The 27,407-nt window shown below is 39.2% G+C and overlaps 1 protein-coding gene across 7 annotated transcripts; it reads right to left on the bottom strand.

Annotated features, from left to right (window-relative positions):
• RCOR3 (REST corepressor 3) lies at window positions 1-27,171 on the bottom strand. 7 transcript variants are annotated; one of them, XM_074897150.1, is made up of 12 exons: window positions 26,883-27,171; window positions 26,213-26,269; window positions 20,542-20,619; window positions 18,937-18,989; window positions 17,076-17,237; window positions 16,601-16,725; window positions 15,005-15,101; window positions 12,107-12,325; window positions 10,388-10,465; window positions 9,533-9,590; window positions 3,804-4,045; window positions 1-3,378 (listed from the first exon to the last, which is right to left on the bottom strand). In XM_074897150.1, exons 1-12 carry the CDS (start codon window positions 27,022-27,024, stop codon window positions 3,034-3,036), a joined length of 1,656 nt encoding a protein of 551 aa, XP_074753251.1. In that variant the 5' UTR covers window positions 27,025-27,171; the 3' UTR covers window positions 1-3,033. The 7 variants fall into 7 exon arrangements, with proteins under 7 accessions (XP_074753251.1, XP_074753252.1, XP_074753256.1 ...); XM_074897151.1 differs by having other exon boundaries at window positions 15,023-15,101; XM_074897155.1 differs by lacking the exon at window positions 3,804-4,045.
• Between the last annotated feature and the right edge of the window lie 236 nt (window positions 27,172-27,407).

Genomic DNA, 27,407 nt, shown 5'->3' with positions numbered 1-27,407 from the left:
TTTAGTGATTGTTTTATTAATGCAGAAATACCTGCTTAACTTCATACCCATTCTGATTTAAAGTGCAACAATTAAATCCGATAGTTCTTGTACAGCCGTATTCTGCAAGTGTTGTTCCTAGAAGACATGTTGTTCAGATTATGCCTTGCATTTGGAAAACCTGTCATTTTTTAGTACCGTTTTGCTTTATTAACTAAAATAAACTGTACAAAAAGCTGTAGTTACATTAGCTTTGAACAATGTAGGATACACGTTCTCTGCCAAACTTTAGTGTGCAAACATTTTACATTTTTTAAAGTGACAAAATTAAGCCAACCTTGAAGTCAGAGTTCATTACTACATTACAAAACAGGAGACTAGATACGGCAAAAGAAATTCCCCACTGAAATCAACACCATTGTATAATTTTATTTCTAATTTTTAAAAAAATATAAATGAATTTAGAAGAGAATCACAGTATAAGGGCCCTAACATATTAGACCATTACAAGGTACATAAAAATAGAAGACACAGATTTCTTTGAAACTTTAATCCTTTGATTAAGCAGCAAGCATATCACTCTCCAGGCAAACACTGCTTAAAACAAACCCTACCCCCCAAAACAGGACGTGCAAACTGTATGCACATATTCTGCAAAGCACACAATAAAGACATTTTGCTATGTACATACTTATTTAGTACTACAAATGCTAGGAGTTCCCTACTGTGTGCTACAGTGTATGTAAATTAAGAAATACTACCTATCTCTGACCCTCCCTCCCCCCTTCAAATACAGCACCTTTGCCCAGTTATAGAATATTTAAACAAGATTAAACGGAATTACAATGTACTGAACAGTTTTATAGCAGTTGGTGGTGGCCAACTGTACTGCAACACCCAACATTCTGCATACTGAAGTCTATCGACAAGAGACAAGACAAAAATTAGCAAAGGTACAATACACACACCTGGGAGACTCAATGCTAAAAAAAAAAGTAAAAAAAAAATCCTGAAGATGTATGTTATCACTGTTGACAATTAAACTGAGATACTTAGGATGTCAAATGTACCAGATCAGTTTTGTATCAAAGTCTGGAGAGCAGTCAGATTTGTGTGTAGCTGGTGAGGGGACACTTAGGACTCCCAGAACACAAGTTTCAGTGACCACAAATTCCTTGGTGCTTTTTTTTTTTTTTTAACAATGCTGCTTTTCTTAGATGAGAGGTCATCTGATGCTCACGTAGTGGCTAAGCATCTACTTGCCTGCAAAAGGACCTTTTGTACGAGACCTCAACACACCAGTGAAAGCTGTTTGGAAATGAAAATTTCTCAAGTTTGATCTGAAAATATTTTTAAATGAAGAACTAAACCATAAAGGTCAACACCTTGACTGCAATTCAGGCCACAACTATCAGACTTTAATACTAGATTTACAAATTAAACAGGATCTGATGATGTAAGAACTTCCTTTTGCACATTAAGAGAGACCTTAGTCAGCCGCTAAACTGTTCATTAGTCCATCCAATTTATCTGTGAAAAAGCCTAACAAGAGTACATTCCCTTTTCAAAAAAAGTTGCATTTTAGTCAAGGGCAAATCTAGTTAGTAACAGAATGGATTTTAAAGGATTTTCAAACACCATTTCAGCTATAAGCAAAAATAATTTTCTAAATAATATGGCAGTCAACACGAATGTTATTACATAGTCAAGAATGCAGTATTTTTTGATAGCTTGATTCAGATCACACAAACAGTGCTACTCAAATTTGCAGCCTGGTTTGCTTGGAGGGTAGAGGCACAGACTTTTTAAAAATAAACTAAAAAAAACCCTACCCCCAAAACACTGCTGGGCATAAATCAAGTTTTCAGACAAGAATACAGCAGAAAGAAAACCTTTCAATCTCCTAAAATTTGGAAGCAATAATTAACACCAATACAGATTTTACTTAGTCAATAAAACAGAGCAAACAAAAAACCTTAACCCAGCTAATCAACTCTGCCAGAAATAGCAGAAATCAGAGATAATCATTTAACAGTAAGACTGGGCTGGCAGCAGGCAACTCTACTGCCACAATATTCTACTACCACCATCAGCCTCTACACTTCCCTCATGAATTCTCAGGCAACATATCAATGATCTAACATACACAAACTGCAGACAGCCATTCTCAGAGGAATGAAACTCTACTGTCCTTAAATTAGAAGAATTAGTGGAATAACAAATTAAATTAATGTTTCTTGCTATATGGTTCCTCTCCTGTCATCCCCTGGGTGGTGGAAGTTGCTACCTCTCTCCACCCCAACCCACAAGAGATACTGCCACAGGAAACTGGACTCCTGTTTTCAGTTAATTTCTATGAGTAGAACACATGTGAGATTTAGTAAGTTTGGTACAACAGCTCATTGAGTCTTCAGAATACTCTTTCAGAGGAGTATTTAATAAGATGGTATCTTTTCAAATATTGTTCTGGGAAAAACACAAAGAGAAGAAACACCTACATTTTACAAGTGCGTGAAATGCTTCTACTGTTATCTAAACAGGGCCAAAAATTCTGAACCTAAGGCCATTTTTTTTTCCACTAAAAGGTAAAAAATAAAAAATAAAAAAAATCACACACAAAAAACCCAATGCTACATTTAAGTCTCCTACAATATTATCTATTCCTAGATTTGCCAAACTACTTTCCTGTAGTTAGATGCTTGACTACAAAGAACTGTAATAAAATAAATAGAGTAAAAATCAGTTAAACAAAATCTTGGTGTGTTGAACATTTATTCATTTAAGAAGTTAGCTTCCTTCAACAGTTAATTTATATAGAGGAGGGCTGTACTGTAGGCATTGTTCTGCTGTACAAGTCTTTGACATAAAAATATTTTTATACAGGTGGTCATTCACGTGTTTCCGTTTCGAGTTATTAGCTTGCTCCTCTGTAAAACTGGTCTGATACCTGTGAAGGCTTGCTCTTTTCTCCCCTTCGTTATTTGGAAAAAAAAAAAAAAGTACATTGATACAATTTTTCAAATGTAGGAGTTAGCATAATTCTGCTTTATTTCTTCAGTGCAGAGTGGACTGAGATTCTGTCTGAATTCCAATAAGCGAGGGCGGCTGCTGGCCGCTAACCGTGGTTAACACCGGCCTTGGGTTTAGACGAGGAGGCATGGAATTAGCTGGGCGGATGAGTGGTGGGGGAGGCTGATTTAGAGTCGGCCTTGGCTGAATAAATCGCGCCTGCTGTTGAAGTGGCGGAGGCTGACGATGGAGAGCAGGAGCAGCAGGAAGCGCTGGACGAAGTAACGGGGGCGGCTGATTTAAAGTTGCCATGGGAGCGGTAGGTGCTGGAGCAGATGCCTGTGCTGGAGGTGAAGGGCCTAAACACTGAGTGGCCGGAGTGCTTTGTGCCTGCACAAAGGACAAAGACAAGACTGCGTGAACAGCCATCCCAGCCAGAACGCGATGCAGATGGGCTGCCACTGTCCACTACACAGGAAACAGCATTTAAAAAACAAAACCAAAAAACTGAGAAGTTACTGAAAAGAAATCACCAACCAAAATATTATAGCAGAACTAAAAATATTTACGAAGCAAGAGTCTTCTTCTAGAACAAGAACTGTATCTTAACAATAAAACAGTAACGTGATCGTCACTATGAAAGGTGCAGTCCTGCTCCCAGCTGGTTAACGACATTGGCTGAAGTTCTATGCAAGCTCATCATCATTCTTTAGAATGCGGTTTGCCACTCCACACCAGTTAACCTTACATTATATCACTAAATAAAATGCTGTTCCTCAACCCATGCTTACTTATTTCTGGTACACAAAACACACCTCATCTTCTTCATCAGTGCTCTTTCCTGATGGCACATTAGAAGTATTTTTTGTGTCCTCCCCTAAAGCAGAAGCATCACCATTAGAAGCCAGGGTTCCTTGTTCCGCTTCCCATTCCTGCAATACCTCCTCTAAGTTAAACCGACGCCTGTAGTTTACAAAGAAGTTCTTCACTTGGCCAACAGTCTTGTTGCCAATTACATCTGCAATAGCTTGAAAATCTTTACCATATTTTCGGACACCTGGAAGGCAAAGTAAATAACATAGCTGTGAAGAATCAGTCAGACACAGCTACGTGTGATGTATTTATAGAGAGAACCTATGGGACCTGAAAACCAAGGACTCGCTAATTAGGAGGACTTCTCAATTAGGAGAAGGCCTCAATTTCCATTAAAACAAAATATTTTTTAATTGCACAGCTGTCAACATACAAATCAAGAACTTTATTGAAAGGTCATTACCCACTCTTCTTAAAAGATCCTGGCTTACTCACCAAGCCTCCCAACCTAAAACCACAGAGATCTGGCCTCTGACAAATAAAAGTAGATCCTTCAATGTGCTTGCAGTTAAGGGCAGAAGCCCAAGACAAGTTCAAGACAGGAGAGGGAAGGTGACTGAACATGTGTGTGTAGCTGCAAACAGAGTATAACACTAGAAACAGCAAGTGACAAACATTGACAGCATCTACAGGTTCCCTCTGTGCCAGCAGCACGCAGATGTTTCTTTGCCCATGACCTGTGCAGCAGGAGTGGCAGAGGCCAGTAACAACTGGACCAAGCACAGGGCAGAACAGAGGGGCACAGTTCCATAAGTCACAATATACTGCTCATTCCTGCACTTGTGACATGCTCTAGCAAGGCTACAAAGAGCAACTGGCAAGCATTCACCTGACAAAGTCTTTTTAAAGCTTTCATTTACCATGTGAGCTGGGTAGAAAAATCTGTGGTTTTGGGACAACCACCCTGGGAATGTAAGTAAATATAAGCTATTGGTATCTGTTATAAGACAACCCAGCAGAAGCCTCTAGCATCAAATCCTCCAGCAAGCAGCAGCATGACAGAAGATCTCTATATCGTTCTTTTCATTCATTTTCATATAGACATCAGAAGGACACATTGTTTACAAGCACTTCACAAGAAAATACTTCACAAGAAAATCCCAACATGTACTTTTTAAAGTTCTAAAACCACATTTGCAGATAACAGCATATAAGACACACACACACACCCACCCCCCACCCACCCCCCCCCCGAGTACAACAATCCATAGTTTTTAACCTAAAATTGGAATTATAACCTAAAGCTTATTGATTTTGTCCCAGTATTTAGGGTATGGGTCTAGTTCCTCATCTCTCCTGCTTAAGAAAAAAATCCTCTAACTCTCCAGCATCCTAGAACACGGTTTTTGGCTGCACAAAGTATATTTTTTAATCACAATTGTCCAAAAGCTTGGAGACTAAAAGAAATAAAAAACCAGAGTTTTATTCCAGACTGAGTAAACAGAAGACTAATTTTTTGCTCTCGGCTATGCATGAGTGAATTACAATTTGACTTCTTCTGTGAAGCTCCTGATAACTAAACTCATTCAGAACATATTACAGTGCTTAGAGGACAGGCACTCTCTCATTATAGGATAAGAAATTTATGCCTGATTTCATGCCTCACTTCAGAAAGCGAAGAAAAGAATTCAGAAAGTGGGAGTTGTTTCAAATCTGAAAGCTATGTTCCTTTTCAACTTAATTGTGAAGAGTATGACCATCAGCTTGTTCTGCTTCTTTCTACTTCCTTCATTAACAGGCACTTCTGATGTGATAATGTACACTCACTGCAGTTTAAGAGGAAAGTTCAGCTCCAGAATAGTCACAATTTCTGTAGCTGAAGTTGATGTTTCAGCCGTCAAAACCCCAGCTACATTATTTAAGATCTTTTCTGGGGCTTATGAAAGAATGCAACCATCCTGACTGCAAGAACCTTAGAAAAAAAAAAAAAAACAAAGGGACCAGCAGAGCTGTGTTGGGAGGGCATGTATCTAGGCAAAGCAAAGACAGGGATTTGGCTCTGTGCTTTATCAGTTGTACAAAGGTATGAACTATACTCCTTAAAAGCTGTGTGTGCCCGCTGAGTGCTCCCTCCAGTGTTTTAATATACTTTGATTGCCCTACCATTACCACCCTAACTTATAATGATCATTAAACAGCCGCTGCAACATATCTAACATCCTGTACAATTAATCAAGTGAACAAAGTGCCCAGCAGAACAAAGCACATTTTTGTTTGAAACCTAATTCAGACTTCTAGTGATTTCAGCCTTTTCTGTTACTATGCTGTCTATACTGCTTCCTTCTCCTTAATCTGCAAAACGATGGAGCCTGTTGGCTAACTTCAGCTAAAGTTATCAACAATAAGGTTGCAAAGCCTATTTCCAAGCAAACAGCTTGAAAACAGTCTATCTTGCCTTCGCTAAGAGCCCAACTATAAGAAATATCTAAAGAACATAAAATTTCCTTAGTTTAGCTACACACAGCACTACTCATTTTGGATTCTTTTTAGAGTGTCATTTAGTACTGCTCTATCATCACCACAACGACTTGTATACAATGACATAGTAAAAACCTTTTAAGCTGCATCAGAAACAGAGGAAGTTCAATACATGTTTATGAAAGTTTTATGCATAAGGTGCTGCATACCTCTAAGAGTTGATGCCAACCCACCATCCCTTTCAAATCATGTGCACATTACTTACACATCCTTATACAAATTCTGTCCTAAACACTGCCCAAATTATTTCTGAAGTGTTTGAAGTGTTATTCAGTAAGAATAATTTTATTAGGTTGCTTAAAGTGAAGTTAAAAAAAAAAAAAAGATGACTGCATAGCCAGCCTCACTTCCCATATATGAATGTCTTTCTCCTGGCTCATCTGAAAGTAGCCCTGATCATGGGAATCCTTCAAGCTCTGAAAACCTCTGCCCACGTGCAAAGGTGCACTTGAATACGTGCATGCTTACTATTACAATGTTTAATCTTAAATGTCTAACTCGGAGAAACTCATAAATCCAAGTTTGATGCTGTCTATGCTGCTTAATGTTGTGCAGCACAGCAAACACTGAGAGGCACACAAAACATTAGCCTGGGTCCAAAGCAATATAATACAGTACCACAATGAGGTGGAAATAGTTAACAGTAACCTCTGGGTTATGAGAGCTGCAGTTTCACAGTGATGGGATTACAGTGCTCCTGGCAACTACCTTACACAGAGTTAGATCCTGGTTGTCCCAACTGTTTTCCACTGCAATGCTATGAAACTCATGCACTGCTTTTCAATGAAAGTTTTGTTGAACAAGTCTTAGAACATTTTTGCAACTGCAATTTTCATATGGCTGAGATGTTAGTTTGAAAAGATTATCATGTTTATACATCTCTATACATAAATAAAGTTTGCAACTTAAGAACACATGAAGTGATGAACTGGCCCATTACATTCAGTAACTATTCAAAAATGAACAGTAACCTGATAATTATACTGCAAAAGATCATCTCAGAGACCGTAAATCCGAGTCCACAAGTCCACTGCAGGGAGCCACGCTGCTTTTAAAATTACACACACAGTTCTATTTTAAGGTGTTTTTTTTCATTACCTCCTCTTCAACTACTGCCAATCTTGTGAGATTAGCCCACAGATAACAGAGTTTTTTTTCATGTTTAGGAAAAACAGTACCAAAATTATATTCCTGCAGATTATTTTTATGATTTCCACAGCTGGATTTAATGTTCGAATTCAAGTGAACAAATCACAGAAGTGCCACCTACCTGCTTAATGCTTATGATTTCTGTAAAATTACTAAAAGCACATGCTAAAATGTATCAGTACATTTGATGAAATAAATCTATTTTAAATGTACAAACCAAATGTCACCATGCTCAAGTCAACTTCTGAGTTCAAGCCTAACACGCATTACGGTAGCTTTTAGTACAGCAACCAGGGCTACCTTCTTCTATAAACAGAGCCAGGGAAAAAACCAGCATGGCTCCTTCACACATGTCTACTAGCTCAAACAATTGTTCTGAAGCAAGAGATCAGGGTCCTTAGCCTGAGGGATGGGAGGTTAATACCTACAGCACTCTCATTCCAGGAGGGAGACTCTAATACCAGGCAGTAGGTAAGGGAGGGATAGTAAGAATACTTTGTTCCTGGCATTGAAGTTCTCCATGTTATACAGTGGCAAAGGAAGGGGACTAAAAAGGAAACAATACATATAAGAAGCACTTGTAAAGTCAAGAAAAACAAGCTTCTTCCAGAAGGCCTGATTTCTCACCCCACCCTTAAGTATTGAGGCTGACTACCTTTATAAAACGAAAAACATTCCCTAGAGAAGAGACCATAAGACTAGAACTCCTCTCCAGGAGAGGTCATCACTAACCCTCATTCTTCCTTGCCCACACTCAAGTTTTATTATTTACCTTGTCAGTCACATAGTGCCATAGCTTAACAAAAGCTGAATGCATTCTTATCACTTCCCAAACTGATGCTTACTGAGAGCTCTGATAACTAAACTATGAAAAGGCAAGATGGTTTGAATACTTTAATGCTAAGGCAGACACAGCGAACCTGGATGTTCCCCACTTATCCAGCAAGCATTCTACTTACTAAACTATCATATTAAAAACAGGCATCTTCAGTTGCATTTGGGAGCAAAATTTAAAAAGCGAGCTTGTTAGCAATACTGAGAGGATGAACTTAGAAAATGCTTTGGAGATGCAAATCCCAGTCTGAGGCATGTAAGCTGACAGGCATGACTTCAGACGCACCATGCTCTTCAGCATTTCCATTCACACTTCTAAGTAAACCTAACTTTTGGTTCAGTCATCAGGCTAGTAACTACCAGATACGGCACACCTGACAATTTTACACTGATATCCTGATCCAACTGAAGGTTTTATACTAAAATTCAGTCTTTCATTTTAAAGGTGAAAAGTAGAGGGAAATAAAGCAGATGTGTATAACCGAGCTGATTATATTATCTTAAAGGTGATGCACAGAAGTGAGTCAATATATAGTGTCTTCAAGACAGCGTTAGGCTCTCCAGGTACTTCATTTGCATGTTCCTTGATTAGGTAGCGCATGTTAAAGCAAAACAAGAGACAGTTTTCCTTCATATAAATGAAATAACTTCAAATTAGCTGTATCAATAGCCTACTAGAAAATGTTTTTTCTGTGTTAAGACACTCAGTCAAGTACCCGTATCCAGCTTCAGACTCTTTAAAAGGCCTCCACTGAGTATATATCTACTCTTCTATTCCCTCACAAACAGAGAAAAGTAACTGTAAAGCAACCTTATTTCTCCTTTTTCCTACTTTAAGAATACGGAGAGGTATCTTAGGTGTTTGCTTCAAATTTTATTATGTCAACTATTACTTCAGTCTTCCACTTCAGAGATATTAATGTAAGGTGATTTAGAAGATGATTGAAGGGACTTTTTGGTACTACTACAGTTGTTAAACCCAGCTTAGTTTTTCTATTTGAAACTTAATATGGGTAATTGAAAGACTAGTGTCATGTTGCTTGAATGAATGCTCTAAATATTCTCACTAGTTTTGCTGTTTTCCCGGTGACTTTCTTGTGAGACCAGATAAAGTTTAGCTTTTCATTAGAGGGAAATACAAACATAAATACCTAAATATCTCTGCAAATCCTCTGCATCAGATTTCAAGTCGCTACTACTATTAACATACCTTGTACTGCAAGAAGCTGCTCTTCCGTGGTCCAACGGGCATTGATTTTCTGATTAGACTATTAAAATTAGAAAAATGGCACAAAGATCATTAAAATGTTTCCAGAGCTACAAAACATCTGAGCATCAGAATGTGTTTTACTTGCACTACATTTTGTAACATAGGTAAAATTTCTTGCTTATAAGCCATAAATTTATAGTTTAAGATTGCTTTCATGAAGAGGAAGCAGCATTTAAAGATTTGAGCTTAGAACTACACCAATAGTTTTTCTATTTTCACCGTTTTATTGTAGTTCTTAATATGAGCTATATCATAACTTACGCATAAGCTAATGATTTTTATGCAGACAGAATTTGAATTTATAGTTACATTTTTCTAAACTATTAGGACTTAGTCTCTGGAGTGTTTTGCATTCATGTTATGTTTCATACCCAAGCCTTTAAAACAAGGAAAATGAGAACTTCAATAGTAATAAATCAATCACTTCAGATGCCCAAATGTATATATAGTCCTGTTTTCACAGGGAACACAGAATTTACTGCTAGCAATCTACATTACCTACTTTTAATCAGCAAAACCCCCAACCATAAACAAGGATTAAGTTTCAGCTTCCTAGTGTCATAACCAGACATGACCATTTTATTTTTTGCCTGCTTCTTTATTCAGCCAGTTGTCATAAAAAAGCCTACCACTAATTTCTTGTAAAGAAGTCACACTCACCCCTGCATGTAATTCAATGGATCCTGTTTAAGCTGCTGCTGAAATGCAAACACTATGCTGCAGCAAAACACATTTCTGTAGCTTCCCACTAATTTAAGTGCAAGCCCACAAGTTCTAATATTTATTCTGATTTACCTCAGGAGGTTTGAATTCTTCAATCCCGCCTTCCATTTTCTGTTTAAGTGCACTGTTTACTTGCTTAGCATTTTGAACCTTGGTCAAAAACAACAAAGTTAATCAGCTCCACAAAGAAAGTTGGTCACTTTACACATATATCTTCACTAGGATTGCCACAAGTGTACCTCCTAAGTTAGAAAGAGAAATATTACGGTTTAAGGCTTCACTACTTTTAACTGTTTAAAAAAAAAAAAAATTAAAAATACAGCACAGTTTACTATGGAGAGAAAAATATTTAAACCAGTCTTTCAAAAGAACAGTTTGTCTGCAGGAATATTAATAGTAGGACATAACCAGCAAGTTTTTATAATGGTGCGTATGTTCTTGAAGAATAATGCAGAATATTCTAGACACAAAACTTGATTCTTAGAAATCTTAAGTGAGATGTACTGTATACATTAACTTCTTCCTTCTCCAAAAAGCACTTTGGAAAAAATAAAAGTGAGATGTTTCCAGTTAGTTCCTTCTGACAGACTGCTTTTTATTGACCTCAGATCATCATGATTTCCTTTAAGGGTGATTCTTGAAATGATTTAAAATATCTTAGTCTATAAAAAGGAGAGAGCTTCCAAATCGTACATATACGGATCTATTAACCATTTAAACCTGACAACGATGCACATAATGTAACATAGATAAGAAAATAGTTTTGCATACTATGGTGCACAGCTATTACAAGTGTTCTTAAGTATGGACACAAAAGCAGACAACTCAGTGGGAGATTCCAAAGGCTGCATCTCCAAGATCACTGCAAGAAAAAAAGAGAAACACAACCTCAAGGCTGTAACTCACCTACACTTAGGCTAAAGAGTGAAACCCACCTATGCTATTTAGCCCCAGAGTCCTGCTGTGACAGAAAGAAGCATATTTCTCCTGCAAAAGAATACAAGGGAGCAAAAACCCCATGAAACCCTTTATTCACTCCATGATTTTGCAACATGGCAGCTCTTAGTGGTCTACAAGGAAACAGAAATTCCAGAAGATAAGCCTTGACTTTGTAGCCCCATGGCTCCTAAAAAGCAAGCATGCACATACTGCTGTACTCTTAGAAGCTGGATAAATTCTGTGTTTCAACTTTAAGTGCTAAAAGTTAACTTCTTCATGCAAAGGACGCAGGTAATTGTCCTCTTAAAGGTGAAGACTACAAAGCTTTTCTAAATTTAATAAGAAATAGAAAGCTCATCAATGCAAACAGAGAAATAACTAAGCCCATGATTCCCGCCCCCTCCCTTTCATGGTATGTGGGGAAGGACATCCAGAAAAACAGGTATAGTTTTAAGCATAACAAATAACTTCCTCTGCTTCACTGGTCTTATTCTTACTTGTCACACAAATACTTTTAACGAAGTTTAAAAAAAAAAATCAAATGAAATGTGACTTCAGTTTTCTCCTGTCCCCAAACCCTTAACATTGTTTTCATGCCATACTTCCCTCCCTTCTTTTTTTATTTTTAAAGGAAGTCATCTTGTTTCATATTATCCACAAGAGCAGATGAACATAAAAACAAAACACACTGAATAGCTAGTCAGCTAGTGTCCAGCATTTCTGATAACTGTGGAACAAAATTAGGAAGACTCACATTAAAGAAGTTTCAGAATCTTCACAGATAATCTTCAAAATCATTACAATCAGAACAATCTGAGATGAAAACAAAACAAGACCAATAACCCATGGTACCTGTCGCTTTAATGAGATTAGTTCCATATCCAGCTGTCTAAGAATTGTGTTGGCTGCATTGGGACTACAGGAAACAGCTATCACATCTTCCTGGGTCAGGTACATGCCTTTTGGTGGACGGCATTTGGAACGCTGAGAATGGTGGCGATGCTGCAAGCTCTGATACTCTCTTCTACCCAGACCTATTTTGCTGGTCTGAACAGGCTGCTCATTATTGCCCTTTAATTTACAAGAAATAAATCATTAAAGAATAACAGTATCTTCTATACAACTTTATTAAAGAATAATGTATCACATAGCATTGTAATGTCATATTTATGACAAAGAAAACCTAAGCTAACATCCTCCTCTGCATGTAGTATCCAAACTACATCTTGCAGATGAGCTGATGGAGCACACCAGTCATTTGTGGGATAACCCTACATTAGTCTTAGAAAGGTCACTTTTCAAAACTTTTTTTTTTTAAACATGGTTGAAAATACAATAAATGGTATAGAAACCAGTGTGAATACTGTAAAAGATGGGGAAAAAAAAATCAAGAACCTTTTATATATGCAGAAGGTAAAGAATATATTTATTACATGTCTAAACTAAGTAATCAGTGAATTTACACGTTTACTTCTGATCAGATATGAAGAATTCAGGTGAAGATCAGGGGAAAAGAAGTAGAGAAAGTCAACCAGGATGGGCAAGCATGCAAGATGACAGTTTCTCCTGTGGCGGGCACTCTAGGGACAGCGATAGTGCTGTTTGCTTTGGGAGAGGATTTGAAAGTTGGACGAGAAAAGATGGATATATTTTTGCAGCCATTATAAAAATCCATGTAATTTAGCAAACTTAAGCCTTTGCTGTTTGCTTTTTTGAAGTGGAAAGGGATAGCAAAGAGGAGATGGAATTCTTTGTAACTGCTGTTTTGATAGATCTGGACACCTAAAAAATTCCAGCTTTGTCTTCAAGGGGCATTGCTGCACAACAGCTAGTCTGCATGTATGTGACTCCCATAGAGCAACCACATAGGTTCCCTACGGACCAGGAGCAGAGAAGCAAAAGTGACTTTCCCCGCAGGGATTTTCCAATTCAAAGCAATGCTTAGTACCAGAACAGAGATGGGATTCAGGCTTTTTGCTACTTCAAGCAGCTACCTACTGCTCCTCCCTGCTAGCATCCACATAGGTTATGAGGGGGTGGTCATCTGATCACAGTGAAGATAAAACAAATTGCAGCAGCCATTATTATTATGTTCTGTAGCATTAGTACAGATCAGCAAACAGTATTTTCCTCTACTATGCTTGACCTTCTGCCACATTCTCTTCCAACATAACATCTAAATCCAGTCTGCAGACTTCGTAGAGGCCATCTTAAAAGCACTTACGATATTTGCTCTTCCTTGGAAAGTTGATATAGAGCCTTACATCTTTGACATCTAAAAATCTCAAGGTTAAATTTACTTCTGGCCAATTTATACCATTCGGTTCTTTGGTTCTGCATTGCTCTTTCAGTATGAAATTGCAGTTCCTGTCTATTCAATCTGGATTTAAAGCAAAAATGTTCACTCAAGCTTTTGTCCTGCCAAGCTAGAGTGTTTGACTTGTTTTAGTTTTCTCTGATAACAGAAAGCTTTCACTGCTCTGTGCGTTCAAGTAGCCTACTCAGTTTAGGATGTGAAAGTACGCAAATCCCACCGGACATATCAGATCACAAAATTATCTTCTGTAGATCCAAATAGTTCATCAGAAACTGCAAAACCTATTTGTCCTGTTCCTAGAAGTTTATGAACACACTGCTTTCATTCTGGACTGCGTGCAGCAATTCAAAGAGTAACCAAGGAAAGTAAATTGAAAAAAAATAGTCCCTATTTAGAAGTGGCTTAGGCAGCAACTCAAATCAACAGATTGCAAGAACAATGTTACAACAGCAGAATGAAAAGTAAAAAAGGTTCATTATTAGACCTTCTGCCATTGCAAGGTCTAAAAAACATACCCTGGCACGTTAAAAAAAAAAATTAAAATCTCAAACTCTTTTACAGAAAGGGGCAATTGTAATTGTCCTTTTTTTTCCCCTGCGTCAGTTAAAGTGATACATTGAAGGTCACTGCAAAGCTGAGAATGGAATCTAAGCCTATCAGCCTCTTACTCAACATCATTTTTGGTAGAACTGCAGAGCTTATTAATAATCCTAGATACCACATCACTGGAATGTTGAGGTTTTGCACTCTCTCTCCTCTTATTCTCAAGAAGCACAAACTATCCCATTTTAGGAAAATCACAAATGCATTAAGTTGATCAAGGAAACACACTCGGTGTTTTTCTAGTCTTGTTCATAAATAACTTAATATTTACTAAACGAACCCAAAAAAACCCAAAACCTGAACATACTCCAAACACAGCAGTTATCTGTAAAGCCAGCTCTAAGTGCTCATTAGAGAAGATAAAAATGTTTTTCTCTATATTTATTAGTGGAAATCATCTCAGTAAAGCCACATTTTAGTTGAAATGCATAACCTCAGTGTGGCTTTGAAAGAACAAAAAGAGTTATTAATGGAAAAGTGTCATTTAATTTTAAAATGCGAAGAAAACATTTACATTCCAATAAAGCACAACCAGTAGAACTGTAAACATATTAATGAGACAGAGGCAGGGGGAATATTTTACCAGGTAGCAATAGCATACATCTCTTATAAAACCTGAAGATCTCTCAGAAAATAGTCAAGATAATGAGAGATGGATTTATGTCCACAGAATGGCAAAAATATACGATAAAATTTTGTTTCAGTCAGAAGTTGTCAAGATCTTGATCACCTAAAACCCCTGTGATTTCAACAGGCTGCAAACTAAATCTCTTTACTACAAGTCATATTCTTCACAGCAACACACTGACAGAAAACAAACTGACATTCACCGTTAAGCTATCTGTTACCTCCTTTTTGGCTTCTTTTTTGGGATCATAATCACTATCATTTCCATCCATTGGATGAGCTTCTTCTACATCATCATCACTGAGGACAGATTATAAGAAGGTGGTCATTTTATCTATTTTGTTAACCCCAAATATAAATATGTATCAGGGTAAGAGAATTATCTACTCGAAGTATATGGCATCTCAAAGTAACTTGCAGTTTTTAAAGGAGAACTGTTACAAACATATTTCCTTTATTAAATTCTAATAATTATTATGATAAACAAGAAATCCTAAACTGTAGTTTTAAAATTTCTTTAAGCAATGCTGGTACTGCTGCCAAAATATGTGGTGTCACCTTTCTTCAATTCAACCACTTGTGCCAGCATGAACACTCACATGGTCAACTATATACCAAGGCTAGAAACAACCTTTTATTTGCCACATTAGTTTTAATAGCTCAGTTTTCAAACCACTGCACCAGATGGATGAATAAACCCTTGTTGAAGTTTCTGAGGAGCTAAAGGGGACAATATAAGATGGGAAAACACAGGACTGCTTTTTCATCAAAGCACTCAAGGTCTAGTAATTTGGGGGAGGGGAATGAAATCTGCTGAACCAAATCAAAGAGAAAAGATTTTAAAAGATAAGTTAGTTTAGTTGAGCCCAATCCAGTCATTCACACAATGTAATTTCTGAATAAATGGACGTAAAACACCACAAAAAATTTCAGTTATTACAAAAAAACCAACCCAAAATGCTGTATTAGAAGCAAATTGATTTTCTTCTGTATTTTTTCAGCTACAAGTCACTAAGTAAGCATATGAATTTTAGATTTCGGGAGTTCTTTTCAATAACATAAGTAAACAGACTCCTTTGATCTAGCTAGGCAATTTTCCATAGATGTAAAAATCATACTTTCCAATATAAACAAGATTGCTACTTATACATTCAACATAATAAATCACTTTTTTAAAAGTGCAAGTTAAAACTCCAGTATACTAAGTGCAACCTAATATTAATTTTATAGTAACTAGGGGAAACATCATTCCCTTCTATCCAAGACAATTTAAAACTATTTTGACCTTTAATTCTCTTTGACTGATAGCAGTCCTAAGTCTCCTGAAATTAGATTTCATAAAGAGTTTTGTTATAAACCAGTACTTGGGCATTCTAATTACTACAGCTCTTTACAGTGGTTGATCTTTTAGTTTTAATTCCATTCTAGTTCAAAAGCACCCAGAAAACCCCCACATCCACAAAAACACTCTCCTGCCCACACAATAATATAGGGTTAGACTTCTCAAATAAAGCATTATTTCTAAACCATATTCCCAGGCTTCAGGTTTTTTTTAAACCCTTGTTTTTACAGTTATCCATTAAAGCACTCAAGTGTGTTATTACAACTCACACCAACTGGAGTGATATAGTTCTTAAAGCACAGGTATCAAACCCCTTACTAAAAGCAGACACATCACCACAGATGCTCAAACCTAAAAGCATGGTTCATGCTGAAATGTAATGGCTGGAAATTATTCTGACATCTCTACCTAGAAAGACTTCAGTCTCTGGTTAGCTACTTAAGAATATAAAACTTACCTGTCACCTTGATTATTTCTATTAGCTAGTTTTCGAGCCTGACGATCCATCAAACTTGTCCTAGAGCGAGTTTTTTTCCAAGAATAGTAATATTTTACAAGGCTTGCAATAGTCTTGTCTGGAAGCTAGAAGAATTCATTAACATATTGATACCTCTTAAAATTAAAATTCCACCCAAGATCATAATTCTGCTCTATTTACAACCACCTTCACCCAATTATTTTAAACATATGGATGAGATGGAAAGGAGGGATGTATTCTGGATACATTATTTAAAAAGGGGGAGGGGGGACTTTTTTTCTTAGAGTAAAAAGCTATAGGTCCAAGAGACACAATGAAATTAACTTAAATCTTATAATCAAGGTCGTTCCTGAAGCTTTTACACAGAAATCAAGATGAAATTTTAGCCAAATAGGAGCCTTTGTTCTTAGTGCATCTGAACTATTTAATTCTTCTGATTAAAATATTACTTTACCATTTGCTGGATCCTGTGAAAGCTCTTTCCATGAAAGCTAAATGCTTGTTCAAATAGGACTTTATCTTCAACTGTCCATTCATCAGGGAAAGGAGTGAAGTTAGGGAGATCCGCAAGGGACTTCTCAATATTGTGTTTATGCCAGAACAGCATGCCGAGAGCCTTTGAAAAGAAACAGTCCCTTTTTGGATTTAGTCAACTTTCTAAAATTTGATACAAGTTAAATAAAAAAAGGCAATTTATTTACTTAAAATTTGACTATCAGAATCCCTTCTCAAAATGTATTTACAATTTTATTGCCTATGAACTAGTTACAAAACTCTCTTTGGAGACTGTATGAAGCGTGGGTACATCTGTACTTTATTAAAGGTATGAAAGCTAAACAATTTAAGGTTGGCATGGCAGCAGTAATTCTGAAGTAGCATGGACTAAGCTGATAGGCTCAAATCTGACCTGCTTTCTTCCTTTACAAACATGTATCACCTACACAGTTCTTTATAGGTCTTCAGGCCTTTATTACCAGCCGACTCAAAAAAGAAAAAAATATTTTTCAGCAGCCAGAGGGTCACCCAGAATGCAAGTCTGAAAGTTCAAAGTGAGAGTGGTCTTTCTACAACACTCCAATCCACAAATAACAGCATGGCCACTTCAATGTCATGTGCACCTAATAAGGAATGGAACTTTAAATATACTTTCTTACATGATTTCATTTCTCTATATTCTTAAAAGAATTTTATGCTGATTAGACTTTCTGCCAGAGAATCAATAGCAGATTTGATGCCAATTCTGGCATGGGAATTGGGAAATGTAACCCGCTCAGTTTCAACCATACAAGGCAGGCATGATCACGAGTTGTTCATCAGCTCTCCAAACCCGATTTCACATCTTCTAATAACCTGGACATAGCAAACCTCTTTTCTTGTAAAAATGGCAAGTGACAAGCACCTCTTGCAAAGATAACTTCTATTCCACTGCAACCAGACTACAAATATTTTGTAGGAGAAGTTGTTTTAAAAATTAGTCTTTTGTGTAAACTTATTTTGAGATCCCTCAGTTCCCCCTCTCTCCCTTAACAAAAGCCAAACCATAAACAAACATCACCAAACTGCATGTATTCTGGACATCATAACACTGGTAGCCTCTTTTTCAGATATCAATTGTCTAAAGTCTTTGCCATTAGGAGCTTCCATTCTCCAAAACTTGATCATACAACTTGTTTCCACTTGTACACTAAATATGTTTTTGCAACAGGTATCTTAATTTTACATAACTTGGTTAATTTATGAAGAAAATTACAATAGAACTAAGTGCAGACCAGCAGTTTTATCCTGTACTTTTTACGGGATAGTGACTAAAGTTTATTTTAAAAAGTGAACTTGTTTGTTACTCTCGAACCAAGCGTTTGAGTCTGTTTTCCTGCCTCTGAAAAAACACTCTAAGCCTCTTTTTTTTATTACCAAGAAACCTTTCCAGTGCTGTCCCTATCACAATTAATGGTTCAAAATTGTACCATATTTGAATTCTAATATCAAACATTAAATTTGTAAGCTGCTTTCCTAAGAAATTCTTTAGCTAAATATACACACACAATTGCATGACATGCCCAGTGTATCAAGAAACATACCAAACCTTTCAAAAGTGCACATTACAAGCTGAGCATGTCATGAAAACAAAGAGCTCAATCTTTTGCAGAGAATCCAGACCACAACTGTATGCAGATCCATTTAACTGCAGTGTTTGCTGCCGTGCCTGAAGAGAAACAGCGTTAATTAATGGTAACCAAGGGAAAAAAAAAAGAGTTGTGTTATACTTTTATATAAAAAAATCCTTTAAATGAGCACTCTCATTTCACAGCACTTACCTGTTCCACATTGTAGCCATGTTTTTCCTTTGCTATTGCTATATATTCATCCACTGTAACAAAGCAATGTCAGAATCATTCTTTAGTACTTTTAGTTCTGCTATAAGGAGACACAGAATTAGCCATCTAACAAGGGAAAACAGTCTTCCCATGCTTTAATACACTGTATAGGCCCAGTTCCCCCAAAACATTGAATATATTTATAGCTTTTATTAATAATAATTAAGCCCACTGTCTTTAATCCAACATTTCATTTTATAAACAAATTCTCAGTGAAAAAGATGCTTTTTTTCCCCCCCATATTTTTACTACAACAAAGCCACAGAGGCTTATAATTTATTTACTTAAATCAGAGACTAGCTGGTTATCGAAAGGCTACATCTTCTCGGAACCCACTCCTAAGAACAGAGACACTGGGGAGTGTCCAGACACCTGGGTTAATTTTAAATTGAACTACTTCTACTGTTCATATTCCCAAACATGTTAAAAATTAATGTAAAGAGATCCTAGATCAATGATTATGCATATCCTCGGTATTAATAGTTTTCACTGACCAACATTAATTTTAACCATGGCTTGAAGTCAGTTTTCAATAGAGAATATGAAAATTCAGTAATTATGTCAAATTCACCAATAACATATTTTTGAAATCATATTTGGCCGTACTATAGCCAGCTTTGAGCTGAATGCTTTCCATCATTTTGCAATTAAGAACTGCAAGTTTTGATCTTCAGTGGGTACTTTTCTACTTTTAAAGAAATAAAACTCTTCCCATTCACATTCTACAGGTCCCAGTTAAGTAGCAACCAAATGTAGTTGAAAGGAAGCGTGATTCAGAAAAAGAAATAATTATATCCTCATATATGTCCTTGTCATGAACTGCTGAAGCCAAGTTAATCGTACTTTAAAGGAATGAAGAAAGTGTTTAATAATGACAGTTGTAGTGTATTTTATTTCTAACTGTTGTGCAGTAGTAGAAGGTATGTTCCCTCAAACGTAGAGGAACACAAACCTCTAACTACTCGTAATAGGTAGAAACTGTCCTGAGGGCCAAGTTCTCATGACCGCATCCTCAAAGTTTACTCCCCTTTATATCCTACTGGAAATTCTAGAATAGAAGTCAGGTTTAAACTAGATTGAATAGACAACTGATCACATTTAGTCAGATGACTTCTGTATTTCACATCACTTTTGAAGGAAGAAGATGCTCAGTTTTTCCTGATAAGACAGCAATAATAATTTCCCCTTGAACTGGGCCTCAACACATTTTTTCTGAATTTATCCATTGTTATTCTTTCTCCTAGAAATTCAGAGCAGCAAGCTCCTCATGTTTAGAAGTTTTGGTCTTTTTATTAATAACTAAAGGTTTCACAGGCACCGATGATGATACAACACAGGCAGTGTGATTTGAAACAAAGAGTTAACTATAAAATGAGAAGGTGATGTTTCCTTTCCCCAGAGTTCTCTAAATAAAAAGAGAAGCTTTGTGTTTAACTTACTAATCAGCAATTTCACTGTGTGTGAAATAAAGAATGAATAGACACACCAGAAACAATTATTTAGTTATACTTAAGCATCCAAATTCCTAAGCAGGGAAGGACTTACGCTTGGCATCTGGAATATTATGATACGGAGACCATACAAGCATCCCTCCATTATCTTTATCAGTATATTTTGTGGCACCTGTAAGAAAACAAGTGAGTATCAGTATTTATAAATATGATCTAGAGAACAACTATTCATGGGACAGTAAATAAAAGTCAACCATATTAAGAAGTCCAGCCCAGCTACTAAGGGAAGAGAAAAAATAAAAATCATTCATTCCACATTACTTCCTTAAAACATCGAATGGCTGAATTTGAACATTACTCTTACAAGGTTCAATCATAAATGGATATTAGATAGGATACTGGTTACCACAATTGGAGCATTAAAGCGCATTGCTAAAGCTGGCAAGGATGCAAAATTTAGAAGTACTTGCGTTAGAACAGTCCTCCAGAAGTTAGATTGTCTATTAGTACTCAACATTTATCACTGTCATAGGAGTATTAGCATCAACTGTATTGTTAGGCTTCCTTAAAACAAAAAAATACATGAGATAGGGGGTAGAATACAGTCACCACCCCTGATCCTTTCAACAAGGAACCATACAAACAATGATGCCAGAAACAATTTTGTTCATTTCTCTCTCACTGGTTTTGATTTTCATAGCCAATCAAATTGTCTAGCTGTAAAAAGTAGTTAGGTATAAAAGTAATCTTTTTTGTTTGGGTTTTTTGGGGGGTTTGTTTGTTTGTTCTTCACCTCCAGCTGGATTTATCAAGGGAAGCAGTCTGAGTTACCTAACCTATCAGGACAGAGCAATATTTGCAATACTGATGCAACTTTGTAGAAAGCACTAAATCATGGAGTCTTTGATTTTTGAAAACACACTGTAAAAGAAAATTCCCCAATACTAGAAAAGCATTAACTAATAGTTACTTTTCATGAGTATTTTACAAATGTATGCTACTACATAAAACTCTTACAATCTATTTGTTTACAACAGTTTATCTTGCTAAGACATTGCTCAACAATTGGAGCATTTACACCTCTGTCAGTATGAATTCCTTGAGGAATCACCCTCAGAGGAACTTTCCTGCATCCTTCTTGGAGAAGGACAGATTTTTTATTTTTTTTTTTTTTTATTCAGTGAAAAAAATAACTTATCACTCTATTTTAAACTTCCACCCTTTACATTTAGGTTCTACCCCTTACTGAAGGAAATAAAACAAATCGATGCTTTGGAAAGAGAACAACTTAGTGCTTTCTAATTATGTACTATGTTTTGTTGCTCTTCCCTCTTCAGTTTGGCAGTGTTTTGTATCTGCCATCTTCTTTGCAATCTTTAGATCCATTATGACTGTGAACTTGAAACCCAGTTAATTAGAAAAACTAGAACTCAAGTGTCTTCCAAAATGAGATGTGTAAGACAGATAACCTAAATGCACCATAAAGTCTGCAACAAGTTAAAAATGTACATACATTCACAGAGCGCCAGTTTCAAGGCATAAGAAGTACTAAACTCTGACAAGAGTTTTGGTATATAAGAACAAATTCCTTAACGTTAACATTTTACTTTAGAACAAAAAGCCATGCCATTTTTAGACATTAAGAACACAATGTTTCATGAAGAGTAATGCAAACACGTTACAGACACATTTATCTTGACCACTCAGTTTTTATCACAAATAAATGGCTGCTGCCCTGTACTCTACTCTTTTAACTAAGAGATGAGGGGAAAACAGTACTGCTAGAGGATGCATCAGAATTTCACATTGTGAGCAAGAAATGTCTAAACTTAACATGAGTATACCCTTAGTTTTTCCTTCCAGAAAAAAACAACAAACACCAACAGATATTTGCAGACAAGTGGGTATCATGGATATTGTCAGGTATTGAATATTCAAGTACTAAAGTGAAAAAAATTCGTTTCAGAGTCCTATCATTTGCACTTGCAGGAGATCACGTAGGCAGTGCCACCCTCACGTGACTGACAAGCAGCACCCACCAGAACACCCCTTTTCTAAGTAGTGGTTTCACCAGCAGGAATTAGACAACTGTTTCTGTTCAGGTGGCATCTTCACACTACCAAAAGGAAAGCATACAGGTAAGCCCAAAGGAAGGTGTCCCGTCCTCAACACAGGATGTCCATAGCTGCAGTACAGGGACCCCTCCATCCCCATATGCAAGACCATGAACTACCTTTATGAGAACCACTTCTTGTCCTTTGTGCCCCAAGTATTCAAGCGAGCATGAGCTACATGTTAAGTACAAGTCTCCCCCTGCCAACACCCCACATTCAAGCCACTCTGGAAGAGGTTTCTGAACTTCAGCAGCTGCACTCCGCTGCCAATACCACTTAGAAAACAAGGCTAGCTGAAGATGGCCCACTGGCACTCTCCACTGCTTCCAGAAGAGAGAAACTGTAGCAGCAAACTGACACTTTCTAAATTTCAGCTTAGCATTAGAAGTTAGGTACACATGGATGATGAACATCTGTACATAACTCTAAGTACTGAGAATAAAATTAAAATCTGGAAGCACACAAGACTTAGTGAGGGCATTATGGGGCAGCACGGCAATTTAAAACTATATTGGTTTTCAGCATACAAAGTACCATCATCTGTTTAAGACTAAGCTTTGAGAATAAGAACAAAACCACAGAAACTAACAGGAAGAACTACTTTTCTAAAATCAAGGACTGGAAATCTGAAAAATAAATAAGTAAATAAAAAAATCAGGGAATATGAAGACAGATTACATAGAATAAATGGAAAATTTTATACATCTCACCACACAATTTAATAATTTCAATTTAATAAAGTATATTTTCATGTAGGAAGACTAGAGGGAGAAAAGTTACAGGACATACACAGAAATGAATTTCATGAGCAATCTTAAAAAGTATGAAACATTCCTTTTGACAGCACCCCCCCCTCCCCTCTCCGAGAAGAGGGTAAATGGGAAATAAGTATTTCAGCATTAATTTTCAGCATTAATTAAGCAAAACTCATACTAAAGCCTTTTGGATATCCAGATCTGAGTAGAGAAGAAAACTACTGTAGCAGTTCTCATGTGTGGATGACACAACAGTATGGTGCATCTCCAGTGATGGCATTCTCCGCTATGCCTGCCAAGAGAATGCAAACAGCCTACAACATAAGGATACCAACTTTGTAACATCCTGCTACACCTATAGATGGGTCAGAAAGTACAAGCAGAAACAATTTCGCCTCAAGAATATAAAGGAAAACCAGCAGGAGGAGACAAAAATCTGGAGTGCAGGAGATGGTTTATTAATTCAGTAAATTAAGAAAGGAGATCGAAGATTTTTATTAAAACCATTTTTTGCAGTGAGAAAATTTCTCTAATTGCAGTACTATCTAGTGACAATTAAAAATGCTCTTTCCCTTACAGCTCTGTCTGAAGGCTTGCTTGTAAAAAAGGGATTGTGGGAGAAGGGGTAAGAAAGAGCATGTTTAAACTAACTTCTCCTAATTGTTGCTTCCAACCACAGTCCACTTCTTCAAAGAGACACTGACAAACAGTTGATTCACTTTTTCTTTAAAAAGCTTTTTATACATGAACTCAGGTTAAAAAAATGCTTATTATCACAACTTTAATCATGAATGTTTTATTCCTCAATATACTGTTGTACTGCATTGCTTACAAATATTTTTCAACACAAGCTAAGTGAGGCCAAAGGACTGGTATTTATTCTACTCATTTTAGTATTCTGTGTGTGTACCACAGGACTGACTTCGTACCTTAGACCTATCTAGTTTTATCTGTCATTGATTCCCTTCTCCCACCTATTTAAGTGGCTTAAAAAAAGCAGCAGAGAACTGTAAATAAACACACATTTTAACATATCTGCTAAACTCTCAAAAAGAAGAAACACCACTACAGTTAATTAGAGATAGTGCCTACATCCATCTATGCAAACCAGTAAGTATGATGGAGTGTCTGTCACATAATTTGCTAAAAAAACCCCCAAAAAGTAGCAATGTAAGTGTAGCTATGATAAGAGCAAAGCTTTTTGTCCAGCATTACATCCATCTCTAAGAAATGATGCCTCGAGACTCATCGGGTAAAAAACCCAAACATGAAAGCATGAGATTTTGCTGAGATCTCCCCAGATAACCAATCTGGTAACATAGTAAGAATGTATTCTACTTTCACACTTCATGGACCTTTTCTTGTTTTTTAAAAAAATGTTGTGAGACTTAGATGTTCCAAAAAAAGTTACTATCTTCTTACCCTAATAATTAATATACACACACTAAGAAGAATACTACACGTTATGTCTCTCACACAAGACTTCTTAAAAATGATTAAAAAAATCATTAAGGAAATTGATAAAGGAGTATATTTTAATCCCAATTACTGGGGAAAAGAGCATCAGTTGAATTCTACCCCCCAGGAACGCTTAGGAGCTCTAAAAGTCTGGTCATAAGAGAGCATTAAATTAGTTCTGTAATTACAAATGCAATGATACTATTGCATATATAGTTTACAAAATTGAAACCACAGAACCTCAGTTGCCCTTACAAGGGGTGAAGAGTTCTTTTAATCAAAAGAAAAACAAACACTATGTGTTTTTCTAATTTAAGTGGCCTGTAGGAAAATCAAGCCCAGGCCACACTTTAGAAACAGTCATTTTTATTTATGTTGGCAATGTAAAAATAAAGGGTGCAAACGGTTAGTCTTATTAACAAAGAGCCCTAGACTACGCGCTCCTTTCTAGGGGAAAGGCATTCCCTTATGCCAAGATCATGCATCCATTTAATCCCACCCTCCCCCTTTCTTTCTCCCGGCCTTTTCTTTGGCCTGTGGGGACTTGCGCCCATCAAGAGGGGCTCGCTCCAGCTTTAGGAGGCACTATGTGAGGAGCTCTGGCCCAATCCTCTTCCGGTAGGAAATCATCTGACACCAATGGAGCCTGTTTGGAGAACAGGAAAGTAGATAGGCTTCATCTGACCACTACAGCGAAACCGATAAACGCTCCTACGGTCTCACTGCTCAGTGTAGTAACGCAAGATAGCATTCTAGCGATGAACTTGCTAAAACCGAGTACCAGGCTATGCAAGCGTACCCAGTATTCTTCGGGGCGGGGCTGGAGGGGTGGAGGGGGGGGGTGAGGAAGGCGGAGGAGCAGCTCAGCCTGCAACAGCGGGGCTAGCGAGGCTACTACAGCACACAAAACCAGGGGCAGGAGTTCCTCACCAAGCGCATCTTCCACCCAGCGCCTCCAGCACGCAGCCAGGTCTGCTCTGCTTCCGGCAGGGCGCATCACTTCCCACCCTGCCCGACAACATCCATCACCCCTCGCCAAAGATTTTTAACTCACCTTATTAACGGATCATATACGTTATGGTTTAAGGAGGGAGTAAAAAAAAAATAAAATAAAACCAACACAAAACCCACACAAACCCCCAAACATCCAACCTTTTTCTGCTTCGCCGCCTCCCGCCGGATATACATAATACGGCTGATAATGAAGGGAAAATTTCCCCCCGCGATGCCCCCCGCCCCCGGGTGCCCAGGGAGCAGACGGTGCCCCTGCCAACCTCCCGCCGCCGCCGGATCGCCAACACAAAGGCTCGAAAGCCAAATAAATACAAGCCCGCCGCCGGGAGAACGCCGAGCCGAGCCCACCCCAGCACCGACCCATCCCTCCCGCCCCGGGAACGGCGGCGGCAAGATGTCAGGTTCCAGCCGAAAAGCGATTTACCGGGCTCGAAGTCAGGAATGCGCGCCTGGTATTCCGCTCCGACCCTCATTCCTACATCTGCAACGCAAAGGGGGGAGAGAAATTAACGGCTTGGGTGTCCCCGGGCCGTCGGGCGCCGTCCCAGGCTACCGCCGTGTGGCGGGCGGGCGGGCGGGCGGGCTGGCGGACGCGCCGCCCGGGAGCCCCCGCCGCCTCGCCGCGGCCGTGCGGAATAAGCCACCTCCCCCCCCCGCCACCCCGCCCGCCGCCACCGCCGCGGATTAAGCCCCGACGACCGCCGGGGAGGGGGCCGGAGGGGGGAAGGGGGAGTTTATTTCAGCGGAACAATGGGGACGGCGGCGGCGGCAGCTCCCGGGAGACACTCCCCATCGTTAAGCACAGCGGGGCCGCCCGGCAGCCACGGGGCCGCGCCGCGCGCTCCCGCGCACGCCCCCCCCCCGCCCCCTCCGCGGCCGCGGCCCGGCCCGCCGCAGTACAGACGCGCGGCGGCGGCGGAGTAACGGCGGCGGCAGCAGCAGCAGCAGCGGCCGCGCCGCCCCGATACCGGCGCGGGGAAGGGGGAGGCGGGTCGGCTGGGCTCTCGCCGCCCCTCCCGCCGCCGCCGCCTCCTCCTCCGCCACCCCCCTCCCCCCGCTGGCGGGGCGGCCCGGGGCCGGCCCCAGGCTCGCACCGTGCTCGTCGCCACTGTCACCGCCGCCGCTCTCCGGCTCCGAGTAGTGCCCGTTGGAGGGGCTGCTGCTCTTGGTGCCGTTGGGGGCTGCCCGGTTCTTGCCCCCCAAGAGCTCCGCTCCCTTCTCCATCATGCCCGGCATGTCAGGGCTTGGGGGGCGGGGAGCGGGGGAGAGCGGCGACAGCGCGGGCTGCCGAGGGGGGGGGAAGTTAATACGGAGCCGCCATGTTGCCCCCTCCCCGCCCCCCCCTCGGGCCGCCGCGGCGCCGGCACCTCCTCCCCCCGCACACCGCCCCCCGCCTCCCCGCGCCCCCCCTCCCCCGGTGCCGCGCAGCCCCCGGGAATCCCTCCGCGCCGGCCCGGCCGGATCTAGCCGAGGGGGCGGGGATGCCGGCAGAGCGCCGCCGGCGCGGCGGAAGGATTTTCGCGCGCGCCGATACCGGGGACCCGCCGCCGCCTCGCGGACCTCCCCCGGAGGGCGGGGGGGGCAGCGGAGCGGGGACTATTTCCTCCGGCGGCGCAGGG

The sequence above is a fragment of the Athene noctua genome, chromosome 1, assembly GCF_965140245.1.
Source record: "Athene noctua chromosome 1, bAthNoc1.hap1.1, whole genome shotgun sequence".
Classification (NCBI taxonomy): Eukaryota; Metazoa; Chordata; class Aves; order Strigiformes; family Strigidae; genus Athene; species Athene noctua.
The sequence above is the reverse complement of the archived record's forward strand: the minus strand, read 5'-3'. Positions and strand labels throughout refer to the sequence as shown.